Source organism: Podarcis gaigeae (genome assembly GCF_964106915.1).
Source record: "Podarcis gaigeae genome assembly, chromosome: 6".
Lineage (NCBI taxonomy): Eukaryota > Metazoa > Chordata > Lepidosauria > Squamata > Lacertidae > Podarcis > Podarcis gaigeae.
The window spans coordinates 48,867,880-48,891,991 of NC_139682.1; the positions used below are offsets into that span (position 1 = coordinate 48,867,880).

At 42.1% G+C, this 24,112-nt stretch overlaps 1 protein-coding gene across 1 annotated transcript; it reads right to left on the minus strand.

The window, feature by feature from the left end:
• Positions 1-1,466: 1,466 nt before the first annotated feature.
• Positions 1,467-23,896, minus strand: KCNA10 (potassium voltage-gated channel subfamily A member 10). The gene is made up of 2 exons (XM_083745804.1): positions 23,830-23,896; positions 1,467-3,235 (listed from the first exon to the last, which is right to left on the minus strand). The coding sequence occupies exon 2, from the start codon at positions 3,156-3,158 to the stop codon at positions 1,605-1,607; it is 1,554 nt and encodes a 517-aa protein (XP_083601930.1). The 5' UTR covers positions 3,159-3,235; positions 23,830-23,896; the 3' UTR covers positions 1,467-1,604.
• Between the last annotated feature and the right edge of the window lie 216 nt (positions 23,897-24,112).

Consider the following 24,112-nt stretch of genomic DNA (forward strand, 5'->3'; position numbering starts at 1 on the left):
GAACAGGGGAGCAATCTCAGATTTCATTGGTAAGGACAGGGAGGAGAGTTTTCAGCAGTGCTGGTGGGAAATGCATAACAAGGTTCAAAAATATATGCTCAGATATATTCTAAATAAATGCAAAAAAGAGGTTTATTTTAATAGCACGTCTTGTGATCAAAAATGGCTCATAATAACCAGAGATCCTGCCAAACAATTGCATATGGGTCAAATTGAGTGAGAAATCCATTGAGGAAGACCATAAAACTGCATTAATTTATCACAGCAATTAATATGGCCTAATATCATGTATATAGTATGAAAACTTGAATAGATGCCATTAATACCTTTCTAACTGTAATTTGATACATGTCTACTCGCAAGAAATGGGCTTATTTTCAAAGTTAGTGGCTATTAGATTGCAGTGAAAATTTGCATTTTTAAAAACCTACCTTAGCAATATAGTACTACAGACACTGGTTAATATTAGGAATGCTGATGTAATTGTTAATGTCTTAAAGCAAAAATAAAACCAAGTGTTCACGGTCAATGAACTGCCAATTATAGAGCTGAACAAAACATTTTTTGCAGCCGGATGTCTTCTCCGACGCTTCTACATGATTACCAAGTGATTCATCATGCATCATGGGATATTTATGCAAAGTTATTATACAGAAATAGTTCCTTTTATCTCCCTTTCTATTTTAAAGTTTCACTTCTTCTTTCCATCCACAGTCAAAATATTAGCATTAATCATTCTTAATGACTGACTTGAAAAAAATCTTCTTTTGGGGAAGTGGTCAGTTTTTGCCAAAGGAAACTGCATGGCATATTCATGATAGCTTCCCTGAGCAGGTATAGTTTAGCAGCAGGATTCAGTTCTGAAAGCTGCAATGAAATACATAATATTTCTGAGCATATGCAGAGTGCCTTCCCTTACTACCAAGGATACCTCCAAATGTTGCAGAAAACTGTAATGAAATGGAGAATATTTCTGAGCATATACACAGTGCCTTCCCTTACTACCAAGAAAACCTCCAAATTTTGCTGAGATCAGCAATTGTGACAGGCTGACAGAAAGGGCAGCGGGAAACTTTCCTGTTGCAAGGAGTTGCAGCAACTGCATTTTGGCACAATAGTCAAATTCCTGCTACTTCATCTAGACTAATAGCAATTAAAATAAAGATCAGTTTAATTTTTTCTTGTTGTTAATTTTCATCAACAATAACCCCATTTGTGTAGAGGAGGCACCCAGAGTATCTATGGCCAACCTAGAATTAAGGGTAAGAGCTTGTTTATAAAACAAAGCAAAACAAAAAAAACATTGATAATAAATTCTCACATTAGGGAACAAGTATTGACCTCAAAGCAAAGAAACAAATGTGAGACAGCCTAGCACTTGGTTATAAAAAGAGACAGAGGATCAAGGAAGAGAGATAAGAAATACTCTGTTTATTCGAAAAGTCACAAGAAGTCAGATAGCAAAAATGAAAGACTGAAAAACCCAAACCAAGTTGTTGTTGCTGTTTTTAAAAAAAGAGATTGAGTTACACAGTAGACATGGTTTGTCAATCGGTCAGTCAGAGACCCTGAGACCTTTCAAGGCTTTTATCTTCTGTGACTGCTCAATATTTTTTTGTCTTGTCTTGAGAACAATTTTCATTTGTGTTGTTCAGGGAGTCCATACTCCCATTCCCTGTAACCACACCGGTGAGTATTTTTTCTACCTCCCTAGGTAATACTTGTCTCTCTTCATTCTCTGTCTCCCTGTGGTAGAAATAGTTAAAGTTGGAGACAATGACTGGCACAGGAAGTGCAATGGTGAGCACCCCTGCAATAGCACATAAAGTCCCCACTATCTTTCCCCCCAGGGTGATAGGACACATGTCTCCATAGCCAACAGTCGTCATGGTGACCACAGCCCACCAGAAGCCATCAGGTATGCTGGAGAAATGTGACTGTGGTTCGTCCACCTCTGCAAAGTAGATGGCACTAGAAAACAGGATGACCCCAATGAAAAGGAAGAAGATGAGCAAGCCCAGTTCCCTCATGCTGGCTTTGAGGGTCTGTCCTAAGATTTGTAGCCCCTTGGAGTGCCGGGAAAGCTTGAAGATACGGAAGACCCTCACCAGGCGAATAATCCTGAGAATGGCCAGGGACATGTTCTGTTGGCCGTTTAGCTCAGTCTGTTGAATCAGCTCCGTGGTGAGGGTCACAAAGTAAGGAATGATGGACACAATGTCTATGATGTTCATAATATTCTTGAAGAACTCAGCCTTGCTGGGACAAACAATGAATCTGACAAACAACTCAAAGGAGAACCAGACGATGCAGGCAGTTTCTATCACAAAGAAGGGGTCTGTGAAGGTATTAGGGACCGCAATGGCTTTGGTTAGATTGTTAGCTTCAGCCTTGAGGTCCTTGATCTCCCTCTCATCTCTGAACTCAGGTAAGGTCTCTACACAGAAAATGATAATAGAGATGACAATAACCAGGACCGAGACCAAAGCCACCCCTCTGGCTGCACTAGAGCTTTCAGGGTACTCAAACAGCAGCCAAAACTGCCTATGAAAGTCATTGGTTGGCAGAAGAGTGACAGGGTCCTTGATGAAGCCTTCATCCTCTCTGAATTGGTCCATGGCATCTTCGCCCAGCTCATAGAAAATGATCTCGTCAGCAAAGACATCTATAGGGACGTTGGCTGGGCGCCGGATTTTTCCTCCTGATTGATAGTAGTAGAGTATCCCATCAAAGCTAGGCCTGTTTCTGTCGAAAAAGTACTCGTTCCTCATGGAATCAAAGTAGTGTATCCTCTTCTCAGGATCTCCAAGAAGGGTTTCTGGAAACTGATCCAGAGTCTTGAGCTGTGTCTCAAACCTCAGCCCAGCAATGTTTATGATGACTCTCTGGTCGCCCTCATCCATGCCCACATTCTCCAAGCCCAGGTGGTCACTGAACTCAGTAGACAATTTGGAGAATATGGTCTCATTGTTTGTGTTCTCACTGTTGATGAGAATTCTCCAGTTGGACAGGAGGCTGGTACAGCTGGGATGCCCTTTGTGCGATTGGCCAGCAGCCCTGAGGTCATTTGAAAAACAAGGCTCTTCCGCTACCTCGTCGGTGTTGTCAAAACTAACCAGTGCCACCTCCATTTCCTTCCAAGTGGACACGTCCATCATATGGGGGTAATCAGATTAGCGGCATAAATCCCGAGGTTAGATACCGGCAGCTTGCGTCTTTCCCACGCTATGATGATCTGCAAGTGAACAGACAGAGAGACCGAGAGGATTTTATGTCTATGTGTCGCTTGCTCGCAAAGAATGAAATCAAACTGAGTCCAGGGTAACTCATCTTCAAACAAATAGAATTAATTACTTTTAATGCTATTAACTTAGTACTGCTGCTGTTATCCCTTCAAGGGAGGATTCGAGTAGGTGTTTCGCATGCACTCGTTATTTGTGCAACACCTCCCAGCACAGTGCTGAAGGTTATAGGGTTTTACAGGGGCAATGTCTTGGATGGTTTCCAGAAATCCAGCGCCTCTGCTCTTTTCCCAGGCACTGCAGGTTATCCCTATAAGAGTTTCAAAGCAAAGATCCTTGGGGCAGGAAAAGAGGACCTTAATATTTAATTTATTAGCATCTTTTTAGGACCTGTTTTCCCCCCTTTCCTTGTTTGGGGTAGAGCAGAGTTGGGCAAGCAACAGAACCCTCAGTGGCCAGTTTGGATGAGTTCAGTCTTAACCCGCTTACCGCAGCTCCCCCCTCCCTCCCCCCCCCCCCCGTCATGGTTTCTGCTCCCAAACATATGGGAAATGCATTGCTCTGGCTTCTTCAAAACAAGCAGAAGCTGCAAATTTTGCATGCTTCCATGTGACAAAATGCTAAGAGGACAATATGCAGATGTTCAGCTTCTTCTGGTAACAATGCCCGTTTCCCATATGTCTGGGAGCAGAAACCCATGGGAGGGTTATTCCCCATGGGCTCAGAGCAATCATCAAACCCACAAGAAGAAGAAAATCAGTTGCCACTAGTAAAGGCCATTGTGAGCACTGGACTGGATGCACAATGCATTTTTCCCCTACTACTACTACTACTACAAAGCAATTTTATAGCAGGACCAACACATCTAGGGCAAAATCACACAAACTTGGATTTAAACTCATGGCACCCCAGAGATGCCAGTATCTGAGTGGTCCAAAAATAATCTGGAAAAGGGTTTATAGCATTACAATGAAGTATGGACACTTTTGAGAAAGGAATTTGTGCTACTACAATTATTGAAAAGTATGGCACTCCTCTATAAAAAAGAGCAGCAAAAGTGCTGAAACAAATTTGGGAGGGGGTTGATTTTTGTACTAGAAATGTTTTGCTCAGCTTTTCAAATTCTCTGTTGGCTTGTAGACACCCAAAGTTCTGACAATCTGACTTTGGAATCTGATTTTTAGTTCTGTGTGGTGCTTGTTTGAGAGAAGCCAAACCATTCCCTCCCATGTCTGCACCGTTTTGTGACTATTTCCCCAGCACAGACAGCACCATTGTAAATGTACTTACACAAAGTCCCATGGAGTTCAATCAGACCCACATCCAGATAAATGAATATAGGATTGTAGCCTGAACATCTTACATTTACTCTTGTGATTTTCCCTGTAGAACACAAATTATGTCATGATTGTGCTGGAGAGATATGGCTGAACTTCAGAGATAAACGTCTTAAGTATAAAATGGGATGTAGCACACCCTTGATCATTGAGGTTAATTCCTGATATTCCCAAGTGACATAGAACAAAGCTACCCTGCTCAGCATGCTATCTCTAGCTGCTGCAATCCCAAATAGGAATGGACAAATGTGTCAATTTCAGTTATCTACCTTTCCCATTTTTCCCATTTTAAAATTCAGTTCTTCACACTTCTGTGCGGGGGGGGATCCTCGCAAAAAATTGTATGCATTTTAATGCAAATGTCCTTCAATGAACACATTTTGATGTGTCTAATATACACATTTCTGCAACCAATTTTCTATAATCGAATGTGTTTAAGATGTTATTTCCATGAATACATGCATTTTTTGCACATTTCTCCCCAATATATGTATTGTCTCGTTGGAGAACTGTATTGTAAAATTCAGAATTCAGTGCAAATTGCTGTTTAAATTCATATATTGGCTGGAGAAGTGGGAATTAGGTAGTTTCTCATTAAAATGTGAACAAAATCAAATTTCCCCTCTGCCCCTAGCCCCAGAGGAGGGGTGGGGAGTAGTCAAGATCTAGCAATTGTATTTGCTCTGCATCCTTTTTATTTTGGTCTAGTCAAAAATATCTGGTACACTGAGAAGGAGCACTGGAGTGGTTCTACTGGGGCTCCTGTGAAGCCCCTAACCTCACTGCCTCTTTGTTACACCTCTACACTGTTCCAGAAAATGGCAGTAACACTGATGTTAGGAGGGCAGCTCTGGTCCATCTCTGTGACCACTCCTGAATGAGCCCAATCCCTCCTCTACAGGAGTACATAGAAACAGATATGAAGAATGTACACTATTCAGAGTTGTGTGACCATAGTTCCCGCCACCCACCATATTTGGGAGCTAAATAAGAATTAAAACTTTGTGCAGTTCTTGTGGCTAAGATACTGGCTTTTTTTGCACTGGGTGTATGGTCATGCATGTAGATGCGTGTGCATATATTTGTATATGGCTGTCTTTAATGCAAGGATGGGGATCCAGAACTGAATATCCCTCCACAAGCCACTTTGACAGGTAGTGGGGTCACCCATCTGCCAGTCATCTGATGCCATAGGACATCAGGTGGTTCCAATTAAAACCTGTGACTACAAAGAAAGTATTAGGAGTGCTCCTGATTTTTCCTTTAAAGCTACGGCTTAAGTAAAAAAATGAAGTCACAACCCATGCCTTCAAAGGAAGAATGGCACATAGTCTCTCTAAGCAGGCTCCCAATTCTTCCTTACCAGCTTGGAAAATTCAGTGCTTTTTTAATTTGTTGCATTTTCTGTCACAATTCAAAACTTTCGGAACTCAAGTAGCAAACTCCTAGTTTTCTTTTCTTTTAATTTTGCACCACATCATCTTCTGTCATACATACACCTGGCATCACAGAGCATCAGGTGGGCATAGCCTGGGCCAAATCAGAGCATGGGCAAAATGCAGGAGGTGCTGCTGGACATTGTTAGGCCCATAGAACAGAAGTTCTTGATTGCTGCTTTGATGGAATCCAAAATCTGCTGCATTACTCTGCCTTGGCAACACCAGCAACACAAAGGGGAAAGCTATTGTTACTGAAAGCAGTCACTTTGCATCCATCTGCAGATGCCACAGAGCTCTGTTACCTTCTCCCTCTTACTACGTGAAAGCAATACTTTGATGATGATGATGATGATGATGATGATGATGTTTCACAGCACACCAAATTAGCCACAGCTCTCCCCTTAATGGAGGAAAGCAGAGCTTGTTCAGCCTGTGTATGTACAAATGACTGATGAGTCTTATCTGTGTGTATTGGTTACAGTTTGCCGTCGCCACTATTGCTGCACTCTCTCAAGATAGTAATACAATACACCATTGTCTGAGAATGGCGAGTGGAAGGTGAAGTTCTAGAACCACCAGACAACCAGACTCATGTGCCAATGAAACTGCTGATATGAAACTGTTTCCAACTTGAGTAATTGCAGCTGTGTCCATTATGTGAAATGACACTTACAAACATCTCCCCACTCATTTTCCCCATGTATGGTCATCAGATCACCCTTTCTATACACCTGAGCAAAACGGCCTTCACATGCTATCATCTTAAAAGGGAATATTTAGGGGGGTTCTGGGGTCCAAGGACGCAGTAGATGTGGTCTTCCTTTTGCTCATCATTCACAAGGAATGTGGCCTCCCTGGTGCACTGCTTCACTGCAAAACTGCTTATGTTTTGCACATTGTAGACTATGGGCACAATATAATAAATAATAATAATAATAATAATAATAATAATAATAATAATAATAATAATTTATTTATACCCCACCCACCTGGCTGGGCTTCCCTAGCCACTCTGGGCAGCTTCCAACAAAATATGAAAATACAGTAATGCATCAAACATTAAAAGCTTCCCTAAACAGGGCTGCATTCAGATGTCTTCTAAAAGTCTGGTAGTTGTTGTTCTCTTTGACATCTGGTGGGAGGGTGTTCCACAGGGCTAGAGAAGTCTCTTGCCCAAGTCCCATTGGAATGAATGGGAGCAATATGGAGACCACAGTCATAGATTGCACTGCATGAGCCCTTTTCTCTGGAATTGCCATCCTTTGCACACTCATATTTTATGAAGAATCAAGACGCTGAGGCCCAGCCTTTGCATTCTAGTTACACACACACAGTTTTTAATCTATATTTCTCAGGCCAGTTGTTGTTGCTCTTTTGGGGTGAGCAAAGGTGAATCTAGGAGAGCGCAACTGGTTTGGTCGCACTGGGTGCGCAACTTCTGGGGTGCTGTGGCAGGCGCCACAATTATTGACATTCAATGGAAGGTAAGAGGTAGGAGGTGGTGCCAGATTTTGGCACCACACAGGGCAGCACTGAAATTTGAGGTGTCAAGGACCACCACTGGGGGCGGGGGGAATAAAACATAGTTTCTGTGCTAGCTTCTCTGTGTGCACATGCAAAGTTCTTTTGATGCAATTGAGGAATATTGTACCTTTTAATTAAAAGCTTCCTATTTGCAGCTTCTGCTCTTTTGCTATCTCTTCCTGTTCAGTGCAACATAGTTTTTTACCTTTTTACCTGCTTGGAGGGATTTAAGTACTGGTTTCCTTCCACTATTTTACTTCTTTTAAATTCCATAGCAAAATAGCAATATTTCAGATAATGCAAGGAAATCAATATTCATACTTACACCCAGGCACGAACTTATATAGCTGGAACAGAAGCTGAGCAACTAACAGGCATCACATACCCCCCGCTGCATCAAAGAGGAAGCAAGAAAATGGGAAGATGCTGCAGAGAAGAAACTTTTAATTAAGCTCCACTAAGCAGGATTAATTTCTTTAGGATGCATTATGGAAACATTATTGACCATGTGGATTGCCGTGGCTCAATAATACAGCATAGGAGAACATCCTAACTGTTCCATTTGCACCTGCTGTGCAGATTATCGTAGGATCAACATTGATTCAGTACCATACTCTGCTCTGCTATAAATGAATGCATCAAAGGCAAACACGGGAACACCAGTAGTCATGTGGACATCTTTCTATTTTCCACTGTATTTTTCTTGTTGCTAATGTATGGAAATGCACACTTTAGCTGTAAAGCTAATTGCAAAACTTACTCATAGCTGACTGCAAAAAAAAAACTAACAAAGGAAACCAGGGGCTGCTAGCCCTATTCATGGACTATTTAAGGGTATTAGTTGGCGTCCTTTTCAGAAAATAAAAGTACAATGTATTTGCAAAGCCGCAAGGAAACATGCAATATATAACTTAGTTTTCAGCATTGATTTCAAAATGGAAAGTTGTCTCATTTACTCCTCTCTGTAAATCATCCAACAGCTGCTTCCCAGAATCTGATTAACTAATACTCTTTATCTTAAATCCTCTGCTGGAAAAAAATAAAGGTCATTTTAGGAGGTAGAGTGTTTCTCCCATCACATTCTCTTTGTAAATTAGTATGTTTATGCTGTGCTTTCTCTTCCTTCCCACCCCCCACCCCCCACCAACAAGCTCTTGCCCTTGTCCCATCCCAAAATGCAGTTACATAAAATTGGTCTCGCTTCCGAGAAGAAGGAGCTCTTGGGTTTCTTCGGTGACTAAAACTCACTGTAAATGGGGGGAAAGCAGCAAAATAGATGCAGCAATGCATCCTTTTGTCCCCACCTCACCCCAGCCCGATTGCTTAGTCAAGATGACCAGTGAGTTTTTAAAAGCAAGTAACCCTCTGTAATATACTTAGCCTCAGGACTTACCGGTACAAGGCTGAGACCCACCAAAGCTCAATGCATCTGTCACATGAAACAATTTTACAATAATATTTCAAATTTTTTTAAAAAAAACTTAGAGGAGGGAAAAAAGATAATTCACATCTGCCTTTGCTAAGTTCTTCCGAATAGGATAAAAGCAGCAGGCAGGCAATGTAACTGACACTGCTCTCTTCTATTTTATTAACTTTACATCCGGATAGCTGGTACCTAAGAGGCTGCAGTAGCATATGGTGCTGTAGCCTAAAACTTTACCCCCCTGTTTTTTTCATGGGAGGAAGAAGAAAAGAAAAGAAAAAGAAGACTTTCATCTTATTGTCCGGCTGGCTTCGGGAAGAGGAGCTGAGAAGTACAGTTAATGCTTGAGACGCAGCAAAGTCGCCTTTGAAAGATGTTGATGAAGTAGCCGGGCTTGGTGGAAATGGCAGGTAAGATCAAATAACCTCCGGGACAATCTCATCTCTTATCCCATTCCACTCCTTCAATATGATCACCCTAAACTGCTTATAGAATCATCCCGCCTGCAATATTTGATATCCTTGTAGTCTAGACAGGAATACATTTACTCCAGCGAGCTCCCATGTGCACCACGGGAGGAAAAGCTGGAGCATTTCCCTGTCCCTCGCGAGGAGCATAATGTACTCTGCCAGGTTTCAAAACAGAAAACGTGCATGGTTTTCCCAGACCCTCTCATAATGTGCCCTGTTACAACAAACAGGTTTGAGGAAGTTGCACATCAGTGTTGAAAGGATGTTTTGCGTTGCTTCAGTATGTGGTGTTTTGTTTTGAATATGACTTCATTCCTTTCCTGTTGTTATTTACAGCCAATCCTTATCCGGAAACTATATCTTTTAAAGGTTCTGAGCTAGACTAGCAGCCCACTGCACCCCCTGCCCCATTCCACAGCTGTTCATGTCATCCACCCTTCTGTTCCATGTGCTGTAACCAGCAGGACTCCAGACTCACGGCATGGGGGAGAGGACCAGGGCACACATGGAGAAATTATTTTATTATAATCAGTTATTTATGTAATGGTTATTAGCATAAAGGGCATTTCAAGTACATGTGTGGCTCTCAGTCATCAGGAATTCATAAGTAAGCAGTGAATGCAAGGTTTGGTGGCATATATATATATATATCCCGCAACCACCCTGCAAGGTAGGTCAGTTATATTATTTTCATTCAAACATGGGAAGCTGCCTTGCCCCAAATCAGGCTATTGGTCCACCTACCTCAGTATTGCTGGATAAGTGTTTAATAGTTATTGTATTTTTAAAAAACCAATAAAAATCTGTTAAAAAACAAAAAACACAGACTGGTAGTAGCTCTCAGACAGGGGTCTTTCTTGGGCCTACCTGAAGATGCCAGGGATCAAACCTGGGAGCTTTTGCATGCAAAGGGTTGTATTCTGCCATTACACTATCCCCAAATGGCAGGTGAGGGGAGAGGTTAGGAGAAGCAGTAGCTTGCCTATGGCTGGGGCAAGATTAGAACCAGGGACATCCAAGTTGATTGTTCACACTCTTCTTAGTTATGATGCTACACGAGCTCTTACATAGCATCATCAGTGTGCAAGGCACTTCCAAGAAGCAAACGAGAGAGATCCCTGCCCTAAGGCGCTTGCAATCTAAATTTCAAAGGTGAACACAACAAGTGAAGAGGAGGAAACAGGAAGCAGAACAAATGTGAGCTGCACATACTTACTATAGAATTGTAGAGTTGGAAGGGAACATGGAGGTAATTAATAATAATAATAATAATAATAATAATAATCCCGACTAGTCCAACGACCTGTAATGTAGGAATAATTTGGCCATTGTGGGACTTGAACCCACGAACCTGAGATTAAGAGTCTCATGATCTGCCAACTGAGCTATCCCAGGTTACGCTTTGGTTCATGGCAGTGAGGTGAGGAATGGTGTGGGAGACCCAGTGGCTGCATCCTGCAGTCTTGGTGCTTCAGAGTTTTAAAGGGGACATGGCAACCCTATGCACAATAACAGTGGGGAAGAGGCATAGTCAGGAACAACAGTCAATCCCCACTTTCCTTGGCAGATGTATCTGCATATTACAAGTGGCTGAATCACCTGTCCCTCGTGTGCATGTACTACTTGCTCAGGTGCGCATGTAAAACGTTCAGCCGTTACACCCAAACACCTTAACGTGGGAAGCAGCCTTCAGAATGATCCCAGGCCCCTCTGAGGCCTTTTGCTCAGATCTTGCAGCTAATCCCTGATGCTACTCAGTATTTCTCAATGGAGAGGGTACCAGGCAGAGAGCTTGCTCACAGACTTTCCATTTCTAAAGGACCCTCTAATATCTCAGCCCAGAGACTTGATCTCAACACGAAGAACAAAAGCAAAGATTAATAAACACTCAGTTAGGTGTGCCTACCTCTCGCCTGAGACCATGAGGACAGTAGGCTCCTTTAGCTAGGGTGCGCTCACACTCACTTTGAGGCAGCCGTAGCCACTCTGAATCCCACAAGCAGCTCATTTTAGTCCAGGTTCCTGCCACAGTTCGTGGTCAGTGCCTTTCAGACAGCTGTTATGACTCAAGCCATAACGCCGTGAGCGTTTATATCCTTTGCAAATAAATAAATAAAGGAAATGACTTCTATAATGAAGCTGTGGATTAAGCTCACTATTTATACACTCAGCTAATATTTGCCCTCCCTTAATCCTGTTAACTTCTTTGCCTCGGTATCATACTGTTGCAATGAGTTCCACAAGTTAGATACGTCTCTTGGATTTATTTATTTTTTAAGTATAGGGTTCCTATATATAAAGCTCAGTAGTTATTAGAATTCAGCAGAATAAATTAATTGTGTAATACAGAGTTACATATTTCACATGCATGGAATATGATAGCTGGTTACTAAAATCGTCTGTCTTACCAAAATTTATGAAACATAGCAAATGATAATTCAAAGAAAGTAATGGGCATTTTAATAAGTACTGCTTCACTAAATGCTGACTTTCATGTGCTTATATCAATCAGCATTTTCACAGCCAGAACAATTTATATGGCTTTTAAAGCCCTACGTATTTTCACCTACATATCTGCTGTTGTTATTATAGGGCTGCATATTTATTTCTGACCAAACTGCAGGAGGCAGTGGAAGACAGGAGTGCCTGGCGTGCTCTGGTCCATGGGGTCACAAAGAGACGGACACAACTAAATGACGAAACAACAACAATAATATTTATTTCTGTTGTTTAATGCTGCTGTTTAGTTTTTATCAGTTTTTGTTGCTGTGATTCAATCGTTGTATCTGATTTGATGTTGTCAAACCTCTGGAGTCTGTCTGAAGAAGAGTACAATAGGGGTTGGGGGGTTTCCCCTTAAAGCAACAAATAATGTGTTCCCTAGGAGATGGTGGTCTTACCCCTGAGCAGGTAGTCATCATTAATGGAGTTGTGAAGGTTGGTGGGATCAGTGCATTATTCCTTATTTGTTAACAGTTCTTTGCTTCTGGAATTATTGTAGCCTAACAAAAACTGGATCCTAGTTCAGTTGGCTGCTGTTGCTGCTGCTCAGAATATAGCAGAAGAACCTTGCGGGTAGCCTGCTATGTAGGCAGCATGCTGCAGATGTAAGGAACCTTTTAAAGTATGCATGACGTGGAGCTAGGCTGGCCATGTACCCTACCTTACAGTGGTCAGACCCTTAACTGAAGGTCTGTCTGTTCCAAGTCTAGTTCAAAGAAGGAAGAACAGGGGCTTTGAAAATGCCCATCCATGGGGAGCAGCTGGATAGCAGATAGCGCAGGCTCCCTGTCAGTCTCCCCCATGATGGTGTGATATACTGTATTTCTATGGAAATTACAGTAACTCTCTCTAACTTTGCATCTATAGTTCTAGGCCATCTAGGCTCTCGCCCCCTCTTTTTGGCCCTGTATAAGCAGCCACCCTTCGTGGAAAAGTTTGGGTAAGAGCCCCTTTCTGGTCAAATGTTTGTATCCAACTCAACGGTCATAAAAGTATCATAATGCTAAATAAAAAATATATAATGACATAAATTAAGGATCCCTGCTTCGTGGGGGTTGGACTAAATGATGCTTTGAGGCCCTTCCAACTCTACAATTCTATGATTCTAATTATTATTATTATTGCCTTAAAAGGCCTTGTCTGTGAAGTTTCTCGTTTAAGAAATGCATTGGCTATTGGTCCTCATTTGAAGCATTTAGTGGTGAGTTTTAACTGCTGATGACACCTCCCCCCCAAAAAAATGTGCTAATGAAGCAGATTATACTGGGGAGAGTTGGAGCAAGTGAGGTTTGCATCTTTTCCAGGTGATTTGTGGATGGTTCTTCTGCTTATCCACACACACTTCAAATAAGAATTGTCAACAATATTTAAATATTGCCAAGGGTTGTTGTGTAACTATATGTACTTCTTGTAATGTGATTACAAGCATTGAGAATGTGAGATGTTTTTAAAATCTGATTTGATCTTAATCAAAAGTAATCAACATACGACATACTCATTATTATAGTCATATACTTGTAACACAGTACAAGTATTACCTGCAAGCATGAAAACTGGTTTCTCTAATTCAATATTCTGCCCAAACTCACCCTTACTGAAATCAGTAAGTCCAAAAAGGACTCAACCTTGGGTGATCATGCCAAATTATAACAATTTGTTACAACTGATTTCAAGTTCTATTTCTAGCTGCAGTTTAATTTGATTATACTTTTTTCTGTTTCAGGGCGGAGGCAACAGAGATGTTTCATGGGAAGCTATGTATGTTATTCTGTCATTGAAAGAATTTCTGGCACATGAAGAAGCAAAATGGACTACGCCTCATTTCTCAAAAGGACAATGAGCATCTGCCAATAAACCTATAGAGGACAGCACCAAACATGTCAATGGTTTAAAGACTATGGCTTTGTAGTTGGTTAGTTCATTTTTCTCTACATCAACAACACTACTGTGTAGTGTTTGCTTGGACAGCACAGAGGAAATACTGGATGTCTTTACAGCCACAACAAATAATCAGAACAGAGAAGCCCAGCTGCATTCCTGCTGCCAAGAAATTGGCTGGTAGTGAGTTCAAGACACACAAAAGGAAGCACTTCATGCAATTCATAATTAACTTATGCAATTATTGCAAGCTGTGGTGACGGGCACTAGTTCAGATAACTTTGAAGAAGCATCAGGCAACATTTATAAAGAATAGGCCCATCAACATCCATTAGCCATGATAGCTAAACATGGAACCTCTATACACAGACCAAGCTTCCCAGAGGCATCTAGCTAACCAAGAAGACATAATGTTCTGCTAGATGGAATTATTAATCTGATCCAACAGAGCATCTCTTACTATTTTCAAGATGTATCTCCACTAAAGGAATAAGTGAACCTAGACCAATGTGATATGTGATTCCTAGCTTAATGACCTTCTTCCCAGCGATATGCAATTGACCCTATCAGTGCTGGTCTTCAAAGAGGTTTGGAAGACTCACCTCTTCCAGCTAGCTTTTTAATTAAAATGACCTCATTAAAGTAGCTTCAATAACTTTAAAAGGTTCCTGCAGTTTTTCTGGTCATATTTCCATGATGTTATGTGCTGTTCATTATTTGTAAAATAAAACATTACCTTAAAAAGGGGGGGAAAGAATATTTTATTAAGGTTGTTGGGATTATAAGAGTATTAGTCTGTTGGCTTATGTCCTGTGAGATGACCTTAAAACCACAGTGTTCTGTGGATTTTGTTTTTGCTTATTAAAATTATGAGAACTGCAAAGAATGTCTGGTCTTTCCTATTGTGTGATTGATTCTAGAAGTTCTTTAAGTTAGTTTAATGGAGTCACCTTAATGATGTGAAAGAATGATGTACCTGCAGGTACATCAGAGCAGTGGAGAAAGTGGAGATGGAAAATGCAATGGCTTTGCCCTCTTTCACTATCTGAAACCCTTTAAAACTGGGGCAGGATCTCTGAGGATCCCTCAGTTTCATCATTCCTCCCACAGCCCATGAAAGTAGCCCCTGTGAATGGGTTGGTTTCGCCCTCTAAGGTCAGAGTCACTCAGGTAGGAAGGTAAAAGGAGGGAGTTGAAGCTGACGCTTCTTTTGCTGGTGATAAGAGTTCAGAAAGTTTTAACAGACCAGAAATATTTCTTCAGCTCCGCAGCAGAAGTTTGCCTTATGTCTGTATTGGTGTTGCTTTCTGAAAATTTATAAAGATGAACATGCTCACAGAGGAGTGAGGGGGGTACATAGATATAAGAATCTATATATATGTTTTGGTGTCAGGGCAGGGATGGATGTTTAGGACACAGTAATGACAAAGACAGCGCCTGAAGCCAGATAATTTGCAGCTGCGCCAATACCACCACACCACTTGGTGTGATTTTTCACCTACACTGTAAGTGTGATGCATCCAGACACAGAGAAGTAAATGTAGACTCAAACCAGACTCAAGAGTTCCCCTTGGAGGCCCATGCTTAGAGTCCTGTCCTGAAGTTCTATATAAACTTGCTTAATAAACTATTGCCAACTCTTGTGGGGAGCTGATATTAATAGTCAAGTTTCAGCACAAGAGAACATAATGGGAGCACATTTCCTGACTCACCATCAGTATTGACCTGTGTATCTGCTGTAAGACAGGAATACTTCATATGAGCAGTACAACATCAGAAGAGGGAGCTTGAGCAAGATTGCAGCTCGTCCATGATTTGAAACATTTGACCTTTTAAGAACGGATGTACCGGCTCTTAGTCTGCTCGCACTGCCAGAATGGCATAGAAGAACTTTGCTCTGCGAATCAGATTCTCGCCCAGTACTGGTGACGCCTGCCAAAACTGCTTCAACTTGAAACCTCAGGCGCAGAGGCTTGTCTTCTTGTGTGAACAGTGACAGCCAGACTTGTTTAATCCCCTCCTCCAGTTTGCACATTTTATTCAGATTTTTGCTTTATAAATAAAAATCAGATTAACAAAGAACCTGGTACACCCAGTACACGCCATGAGACAGAGGAAATCTTTCTGATACCCAGACATTCAGCGCATATTAATCAACCGTGGATTAACCGGGTCAGCCTGTAATTTAATAACGAGAGAGATCAGAGATCAAAGCTAAAAGGCAGACTTTCCACATATAAAAAGCAGCTAAAAACCATCAGCCATTAGAGCCCGCTATCGGTTAAGTGAAACTACATGTGCTTTCACAATGACATATGGGCTTGCCCTAGAAAAACAAGAACTCTGTTTGACAGCAAGTATTTTAGTATGCTCCTCAAAGATCTTTCTCAGTAATATTACAAGATGCAGAACTGTGAGCAGCCTGGTACCTGATAGGACTTTTGATGCCCTCTCTGAAGATTTGAGATTCTCAGTCACACAGGAACCACTTTATATATTCTCCACCAATGAGGAGGGAGCACCAAGTTGGTTCTGCAGAGACTACAGCTTCTACAAAGGTATCATCTAGGTGTCAGAGTTGGTTAAGGCCTCTCCAGCTGTGGGGGGTCACAGCCCTTCCCCACTCTTCCGCTTTATGCACAGGCAGTGGTTTTGGTGAAGATGACCAGATTTTGTGGGATGTCTCCCTGAATAGATGACAATGAAGGTCTGGCCAGAAACTGCTCTAGATCTGAGGGTGTCTCGTTCAAAGTGAACCCTGGATGGGCTCCCTCCTGTGTAAACAGTCCAACTGGGGCTTACCTGGTGGAAACAGGCGGCAGCACTCTGAGCAATACAACAAGCAGTATTGAGTGATTGAGATTGGCCACCAATTTAATTTCCCATAATGTCCCAGAGTGGTACTACACCAAGGGAATTGTGGGACATTAATATGGCAGCTGGACGCAGCTGGGCAGGACTGACCCTGCCATGCCCTGCCTTGTAGCAGGGTAAATCAACCTGCTAAGACAGTACAGACATACCTCATGTTACGTCCGCTTCATGTTACGGAAAGGGTTACTTCCGGGTTTTGCTGCTCGCGCATGCGCAGAAGCGCAAAATGATGTCACGCGCATGCGCAGAAGCAGCAAATCGCAACCCGCGCGTGCGCAGATGCGCCACTGTGGTTTGCACTCTTTTCATGTTGCAAATGGGCCTCCAGAACGGATCCTGTTCACAACCAGAGGTACCATTGTACTCTAAAGGCAAAATGGAGACAAGAACTGGTGTCTGATTGGTGCCTTTTTAAAGACTTTTTAAAGTGCTGGCCCTAGCAAATGCATTTAATTTCCAGTTTAGGTAAGAAAATGTTTTGGGCTGGCAGTATGGGTAGGGAGGACCCATTAGATCTCCTTGAACCCATGAGAAATCTAGTAAGCCTTGGGGGCAGGACAAGATCTTCTGAAAGATTGCTGTTGAATCAAATCAATATTACTGCTCTCTGACCTCTGCTTCTTGGGCATTTTTAGCATGGCAGAAATTTTCTGGCAAAGCAGCACCATAACAATACATTGCTGTAAGGAAATGTTTCACTTCAGATCAGTCAATGTATGCTTGCAGTCAGAAAACATTTAAGTGGCCATTTGTCATTTATGATCTTGCTGAGATTCCTGCATTGCAGGGGGTTGGACTAGATGATCCTTGGGGTGACCCTTCCAATTCTACAATGCTATGATTCTGTGAAGTGCCAATGGTTCTGAATATTCTATTGTTGCTCTCAAGTTATGCTCTAGAGGGGAAGTCAAGGGAGCCACCTAGTGGCACCTGAAAGCATTACAGTAAAGCAAGAACAAAACTTTAAATTAATTGCAACTGATGCTTGCAGAGCAACTTTTCGGAATGGGGGAGTGCTAGGTTCTAAGCTAGAGGCCTGCCCCTTTGAGGCCTTCCAAGAGGCAGAGCTTGGAATGGGTGAAATGACCCTGGGAGCAAATTCTTCACTAGGAGATCTTTTTGGGAAAGTTGCTTTGCTGCATCACATCCCACATGGGAGCCTTGTTAGGACTAGGACTGGCAAGACTCCCATTTTTAAAGCTGGTGGTCAATCAACACCACATATCATGTGGCAGCAAATTCACTATGGTGAAGAGATGCGCTTTCCCTTCTCTGCCAGAATCTTCTGCTATAATCTCATGTTGACTTGCATCTACAAGAGTAGCTTCTAGAGGCAAGAGGCCTGCTCACTGGCTCTACATTTCTAGTGGCTATTGGCAAAGACATTTACTTTGGTGTGGGATAAATGACATGCCTACACATGCCTTTCAGTTTTATTTTTACTTTTTACAATGTGTTTATACCATTGCAATTTTTTAACCTGGAGACAATTCTTTAGCAATTTGTGGGGGTAGAGTTGAAAGCAACAGGTAATTTATTAGAAATAGGAGGGAGGTGACAGCTCTTACTTTAAACAAGGTACCCGGGGTTATTTCTTTCAAATACATATACATCCTGAAAATTTATAAGAAACTTGCCTACCCCCTCAGAAACAGCACTCTCCCCCCGCTTTCTTTCTCTCTCACACATCGCAACACACTGCTTTTTCACTGTTTGGGGATCAGGGTTTTTATGGAGTGACATAAGCCTGAGTTGCCACTGCGGCATATCACAATTTCTTGCTTCGTTTTTTAAAGTAACTTGCCTGATTTAATATACAAAGCACATAAGAGACAGTTCTTCATCACTTTTCTCAAATACAGTGGTACGTTGGGTTTCAAACACCTCGGGTTACAAACACTTCAGGTTACAGACTCTGCTAACCCAGAAGTAGTACCTCAGGTTAAGAACTTTGCCTCAGGATGAGAACAGAAATCGTGTGCCGGCGGCGCAGCAGCATCAGGAGGCCCCATTTGCTAAAGTGGTGCTTCAGGTTAAGAACGGTTTCAGGTTAAGAACAGACCTCCGGAATGAATTAAGTTCTTAACCAGAGGTACCACTGTACTTGAGATTGTGTTTTGATGGCTGCAATTTTGGCTATTAGTCAGAAAGTATATGAATCATCTGGCACTGGTTGTTTTTCAAATCCCTTGAAATAGCAATTAACAGTGTTACAGTAACATACAAAATTTCAGGTCATTCAGCTCCCCTTTTCTTTTTCCCAGTTCAGGTACAAAATATAACAGTGACTCAGAGAGCAGTAAGGAAAAGGGGCAACAACCTCCACTTGCCTTGCCTCTCCTTCTAAATGGTGCAGATTGATCCCACAAGCAAATGGGAAGTAGTGATGAAGACAAAGTGGTGTTACTCCGTTAGGAAGACTCTTGAAGTTGGGTTGCTCAAGCCCTACCTCAGGGGTGGGGAACAAGATCTGGCCCATGAACCAGATTGGTCAGCCCTCAACCCTCTACAGGCCAGCTTTGACCAGTGGGCAGGACCACCCACCAGACAATCCCCTGAGATTGTCTGGTGGGTGGTCAGGTGATTGAAACTGGGATCGCTGCAAGCACTGATTGGCAAGCACTGAAAGGTGGTGTGGTTACAGCGACCACCTTTCAAGGCACACTCCCAGAGGCTTGCTCCATTAGCACAAAGCAGTTTGCATCAAAAGGGCTCGCTAAGATGTAGGGAACAAGCCCACCTCATCCCCCCTCCACAAAAACCCGGAGATGACATTGCTTTAAAAAGCTTATCACATGGTACCTCTAATTATGTCCAGAAGCACTTGTAACATGGTTAAGTCTACAGGGGAGGAAACACCCCCATAGCCACTCCATTCACTTGTAGCCACTGTGCCATAAGCTTTTAAACAGCTACCCCTAGAGAAGCAGGAGTACCTCAATTGCTCTGCATGTTTAGGTGACCTGACCTGGACTAATACATCAATTGCATTAGTCATTTAGATTTTGCACTTCTCCAAATTTTACAATATAGTTCTTGTCTCAAATCACATACCCCAATGTGTAAAAAGCTTGTCCCAATAGTATTTTAGAGCAGAAAAAAAATATGTTTAGAAATGCATACGTTAAGGTAAAAAAAAGTCATATTTTGTGGTAAAATAGTATTTTAAATACTTTTTAAAATTAAAAAATCTGTTTCTTTTTAAAAAAACAAACAAACCCAGATCAGTGCAAAAATGAGACTTAATGTACTTCTGAATGAATGCATGTGAAATTACCATGGACTGAAATTAAACTGAAGTTCACCCTTAGGGACCGTATTGCTGCCAGTCTTGAATCACCCATACCACAGAAAACATCAAGGGGGACCACTGTCAATACTTTCCCTTATGAGGTTCAGTTCTGAGAAAGATAGAAATGGGATTGGGGTGACACACCTGGGGCTGGGGAGCCAACCTCCCACCCACCAGCCAGGGTGCTACGTGGACCCAGATGCCCGGCTGCAATGCCGCTCTTTCTGAGAAAGAGAGAAAGGGGGAAATGCTAGATCAAGAGGCCGCGGTCACAATGCTATCCCTCATTTTTAGCTGTAAATATCCTCACTTGCACACAAAGCCTGATCCAAGTCCAGTGATATCAGTTAAAGCTCTTTGGCGCTAGCGTGGTTTGCATGAACACTTCTAAGTCAACAGAACATCCCCTGCACAAGAAAAGCCTCACAGTGGATTAGCTGATTAATGTTAATGCATCCCGAGTATACTTCTAAGGTAGCACACTCTGAGCTTTTGTCATTTTCTGTTCTATGACATTTGATAGTCTAATTACTGTTCTAATTGCTGTACCACAGGACATCAGATCTAGCCAACAGAGGTGTTTTCATTTCCTCTGGAGAAACACCGGCGTTGCCACTCTGCATATTTAGCACATCTTGTATATTCCACACATTCACTTTTGAATATGGAAACATGCTGTTCTTAAACACACACCACTTTATATTACAAGAATTCATCAACAAAAGGTTTCTTAAGCAGGCACTTACTTAGAAACAATATTCTGATATTCTGATTTAGGTGACTACCTGCAACAGGGTTAGTGATGTCACGGAACTCATATTTCAAGGGTCGCAAGTACAAGTTTCAGGAGACTCATCACAGCTCAACGGCAAGTGAATATTGTAACCCCTGAATTCCCCTTCCACCTCTTCCAGCCGACCTCAAATCTGCTCCCTCCCACCCAAGCAGCCCACTTTCAATGCATCCTGATTCCCCAAGCCTCTTGTAGGAACATAAGAAGCTGCCTGGACCACTGATCCACCTTGTACAATATTGTCTACTCTACACCACCTGGAAGCAGTCCCCCGGGGTGTCAGGAAGGAGTTTCTTGTGGCTCTACCTGGGTTTGAACCTGGGACAGAAGATACCGTGCACTTAAACTAGGGACTGCATGTTGAGATTCTTACGTTGCATGGGGTTGGGCTCTCGGAACCCCTTCCTACTCTGCAATTCTTTGATTCCTCTTCCATTCTCTTCAATGCCACTAAGCTCCAATGGGTGGTAGAAAGATAAAGAGAGGGAGGGAGGGAAGGAGGATTCCTATCTCTCCCCATTTAGCACACCAGGCTACAAGACTGGGAAATGTAATTTCCCCAAGGCAACTGACATTACAGGAGCTCTTGGGAAAATTACATCTCCCAGGGGCTACTTCAGCCTGGCTTTCAACACTTCTATGCAGTACGCACAGCTGATTTTGGAGGAGAGAGGAGAAAGTAAGCTCCTTCCCCTCCTTCCCTCTTTCTGTGGCTTGTCGTAGTTTGCTGCTGGTGCTTAGGAACCTGACCTCCAATGCAGCTTGGGTCACATTCACACCATATATTGCAGGCACTCACAACACTTTAACAGTCATGGCTTTCCCCCCCAAATCCTGGGAAGTGTCGTTTTTTTAAAAGGCGCTGAAGATCCAGGCACCCTTAACAAGCTACAGTTCCCAGTACTCACCATGACTGTTAAGTGGTTTGAATATATGTTGTGGGGGTGACCCCAGTCAGTGAGATGAGAGGGATGGGTCCGTGGGTTTGATGGATTGTAGGGACTGTTTCAGTGGAAAAGAAGGGAGGGGTTTCACATTGACTGACAATGATTTAAAATTGACATAGTTTGGTCCATTGAGTAGTAATGGCTTTGCGTAGCTTGTTTTCCCCTTTTGCCAATAGCTAAGCACAGGGACACCACACTAGATTGGAACCACAGTGTGACGGTAGAGGGGCTTTTGGCCATTTTGTCTCTAGTTGCAGTCCTGTTCCTGACTGGATCCTTACAATATGCAACCACAGAGGACTGGGCACAATCTCAGTTCATAGCATATGATGGTGAGGCCTTGAATATGTTCCAAAACCTCTCCAGAGGTCCTGATGAAATGCCCTGGGATCTTTCAGGATAGAGTCATAGAATCGTAGTAATAATAATAATAATAATAATAATAATAATAATAATAATATTTTTATTTATACCCTGCCCTCCCCAGCCAAGGCCGGGCTCAGGGTGGCTAACAACCAATAATAAAAACAAGTTGAATGAATACAACTTAAAAACAAGATTAAAAGACAACATTAAAACATTAAAATGCAGCCTCGTGGAATTGTAGAGTTGGAAGGAACGCTGAGGATCTCCTAGTGCAACCCCCTGCAAAGCAGGAAGATGCAGCTGTCCCATATGGCGATCAAACCTGCAACCTTGGTGTTATCAGCACCATGTTCTAATCAACTGAGCTAAATGTTCATTGCAGGTAAGGATCTTGAAAGACACCAAAAGAGCACAACACTTTTCTTTCTTTCATAGTTGCACTGAAGGTGCAGCTATTTTCACCCCCGCATACCACACACAAGATCACACAACTAGATGTACAATGAAATTCTGAACAACTTTTAAGAATTCCTTCCTCCTTTGCTGGAGGTCACTCCATTGTGGAATAGTCTAGCCCACTGGAAAGTGGGAAAGAATTCCACTACATTGAATGAAAGGTATCACAGATATCTGAGCAAATTGACATCAAAATCTCATGCAGCATAGTAGTTTAATTTCATTAAACCACATACCAAAATCAGTCATTCATACACCTTCCATTGTCTGGAGCAAGAAGGACTTCAGAGGGCTAGTCAGCTTGCAGGTGAGATCTGGGCCTTACTGATTACCAACTTTTAATTAAAGTGTGGCCAAAACAATGGCTTTGATCCCAGAAGTCCCTTCTTCAAATGAAAGGGCTCCTTCCATTTGTAGAAGCCCTTTCAAGCCAGTGGAGGAGACCAATGGTAGGAACCAGGTGATCTTCACCACTTCTACCTCCCACTATAATACCACCACACCATCCTATCCTGCACATTGTTCTGGAAGGTTCTCCAACTCAACTAAAGAAACGAAATTTCCAAAAGCTATGTGAGATGCTGCTGCTGCTCCTCCTCCTCTCTCTGTTGAATGCAACAATCCAGGCACAACCTTAAATTTGATAGACCCCAATTTTCTTATAGAGCCTGATCCATAAGAGAGGCAGAATATACGTACAGTAAAATCACCACCACTGGTCCATAAAGCAGGCAGATAACAACACATTGTGGACATTGACATCCCTAGTCTTGAAGAACATGCTGTGATATGAGGATAGGACTGCATAATATTGGATAATTTAATGAATTCAACTTAGGGCCACTGTGAAGAGTGTTCACCCAGTTTTGTTTCTTCACTTGAACAAGAACTAGTCACCATTCCGACCATTTTTTAAATACAATGCAAATTATTCAAAGCCTTGTAGAGCAAAGTCATCAATAAACATGAACAGTAGGAATATTTATATCAACACAAGGAAAACAAAAGCTATTGGAAGTTCTGATTCACATGGATTTTCCTAAATTGAGGTTATTGTCTTGAGGTCCACAAATGGAGGCATTGTAAGATACTTCATTTAGAATTGTTAAGTAAACAGCTTTTGTTCCATTTTAAATAACTGAGTTGCTGCAAAAGAGATTGTTTTACTACACCCATTGTACCCTGCCTGATTGTATCTTTTTATGTTTCTATCACATCATTCCCCCTGCCCACCAAATGGGTTCTTCTTTTAAAAAACAATGCAATATAAATATTCAGCAGCTCACCTCAGATCCAATTCAGCTGGTCTTTTGAGGGGCAGGAACTTGCATGGGAAAGGCTGAGATATCTCCAATTGTCCCAGATGTGACTGGTGTCTGCTTGTTATCTCCGATACAAAGATAAGCATTAGAAAGAGTTTGCCTTGGCTAAGACTCAGATTCAGAAACACTATATGCTGGTGAAATCTTATCTCCTTGTTGTCATAGGCTTTAAAAGGAATTGTTCTCAAAAACGGGAGCAGCATCAAACAGAGACTGGGTGTTCTTGTGCGCTTAAGTGACACAGGCA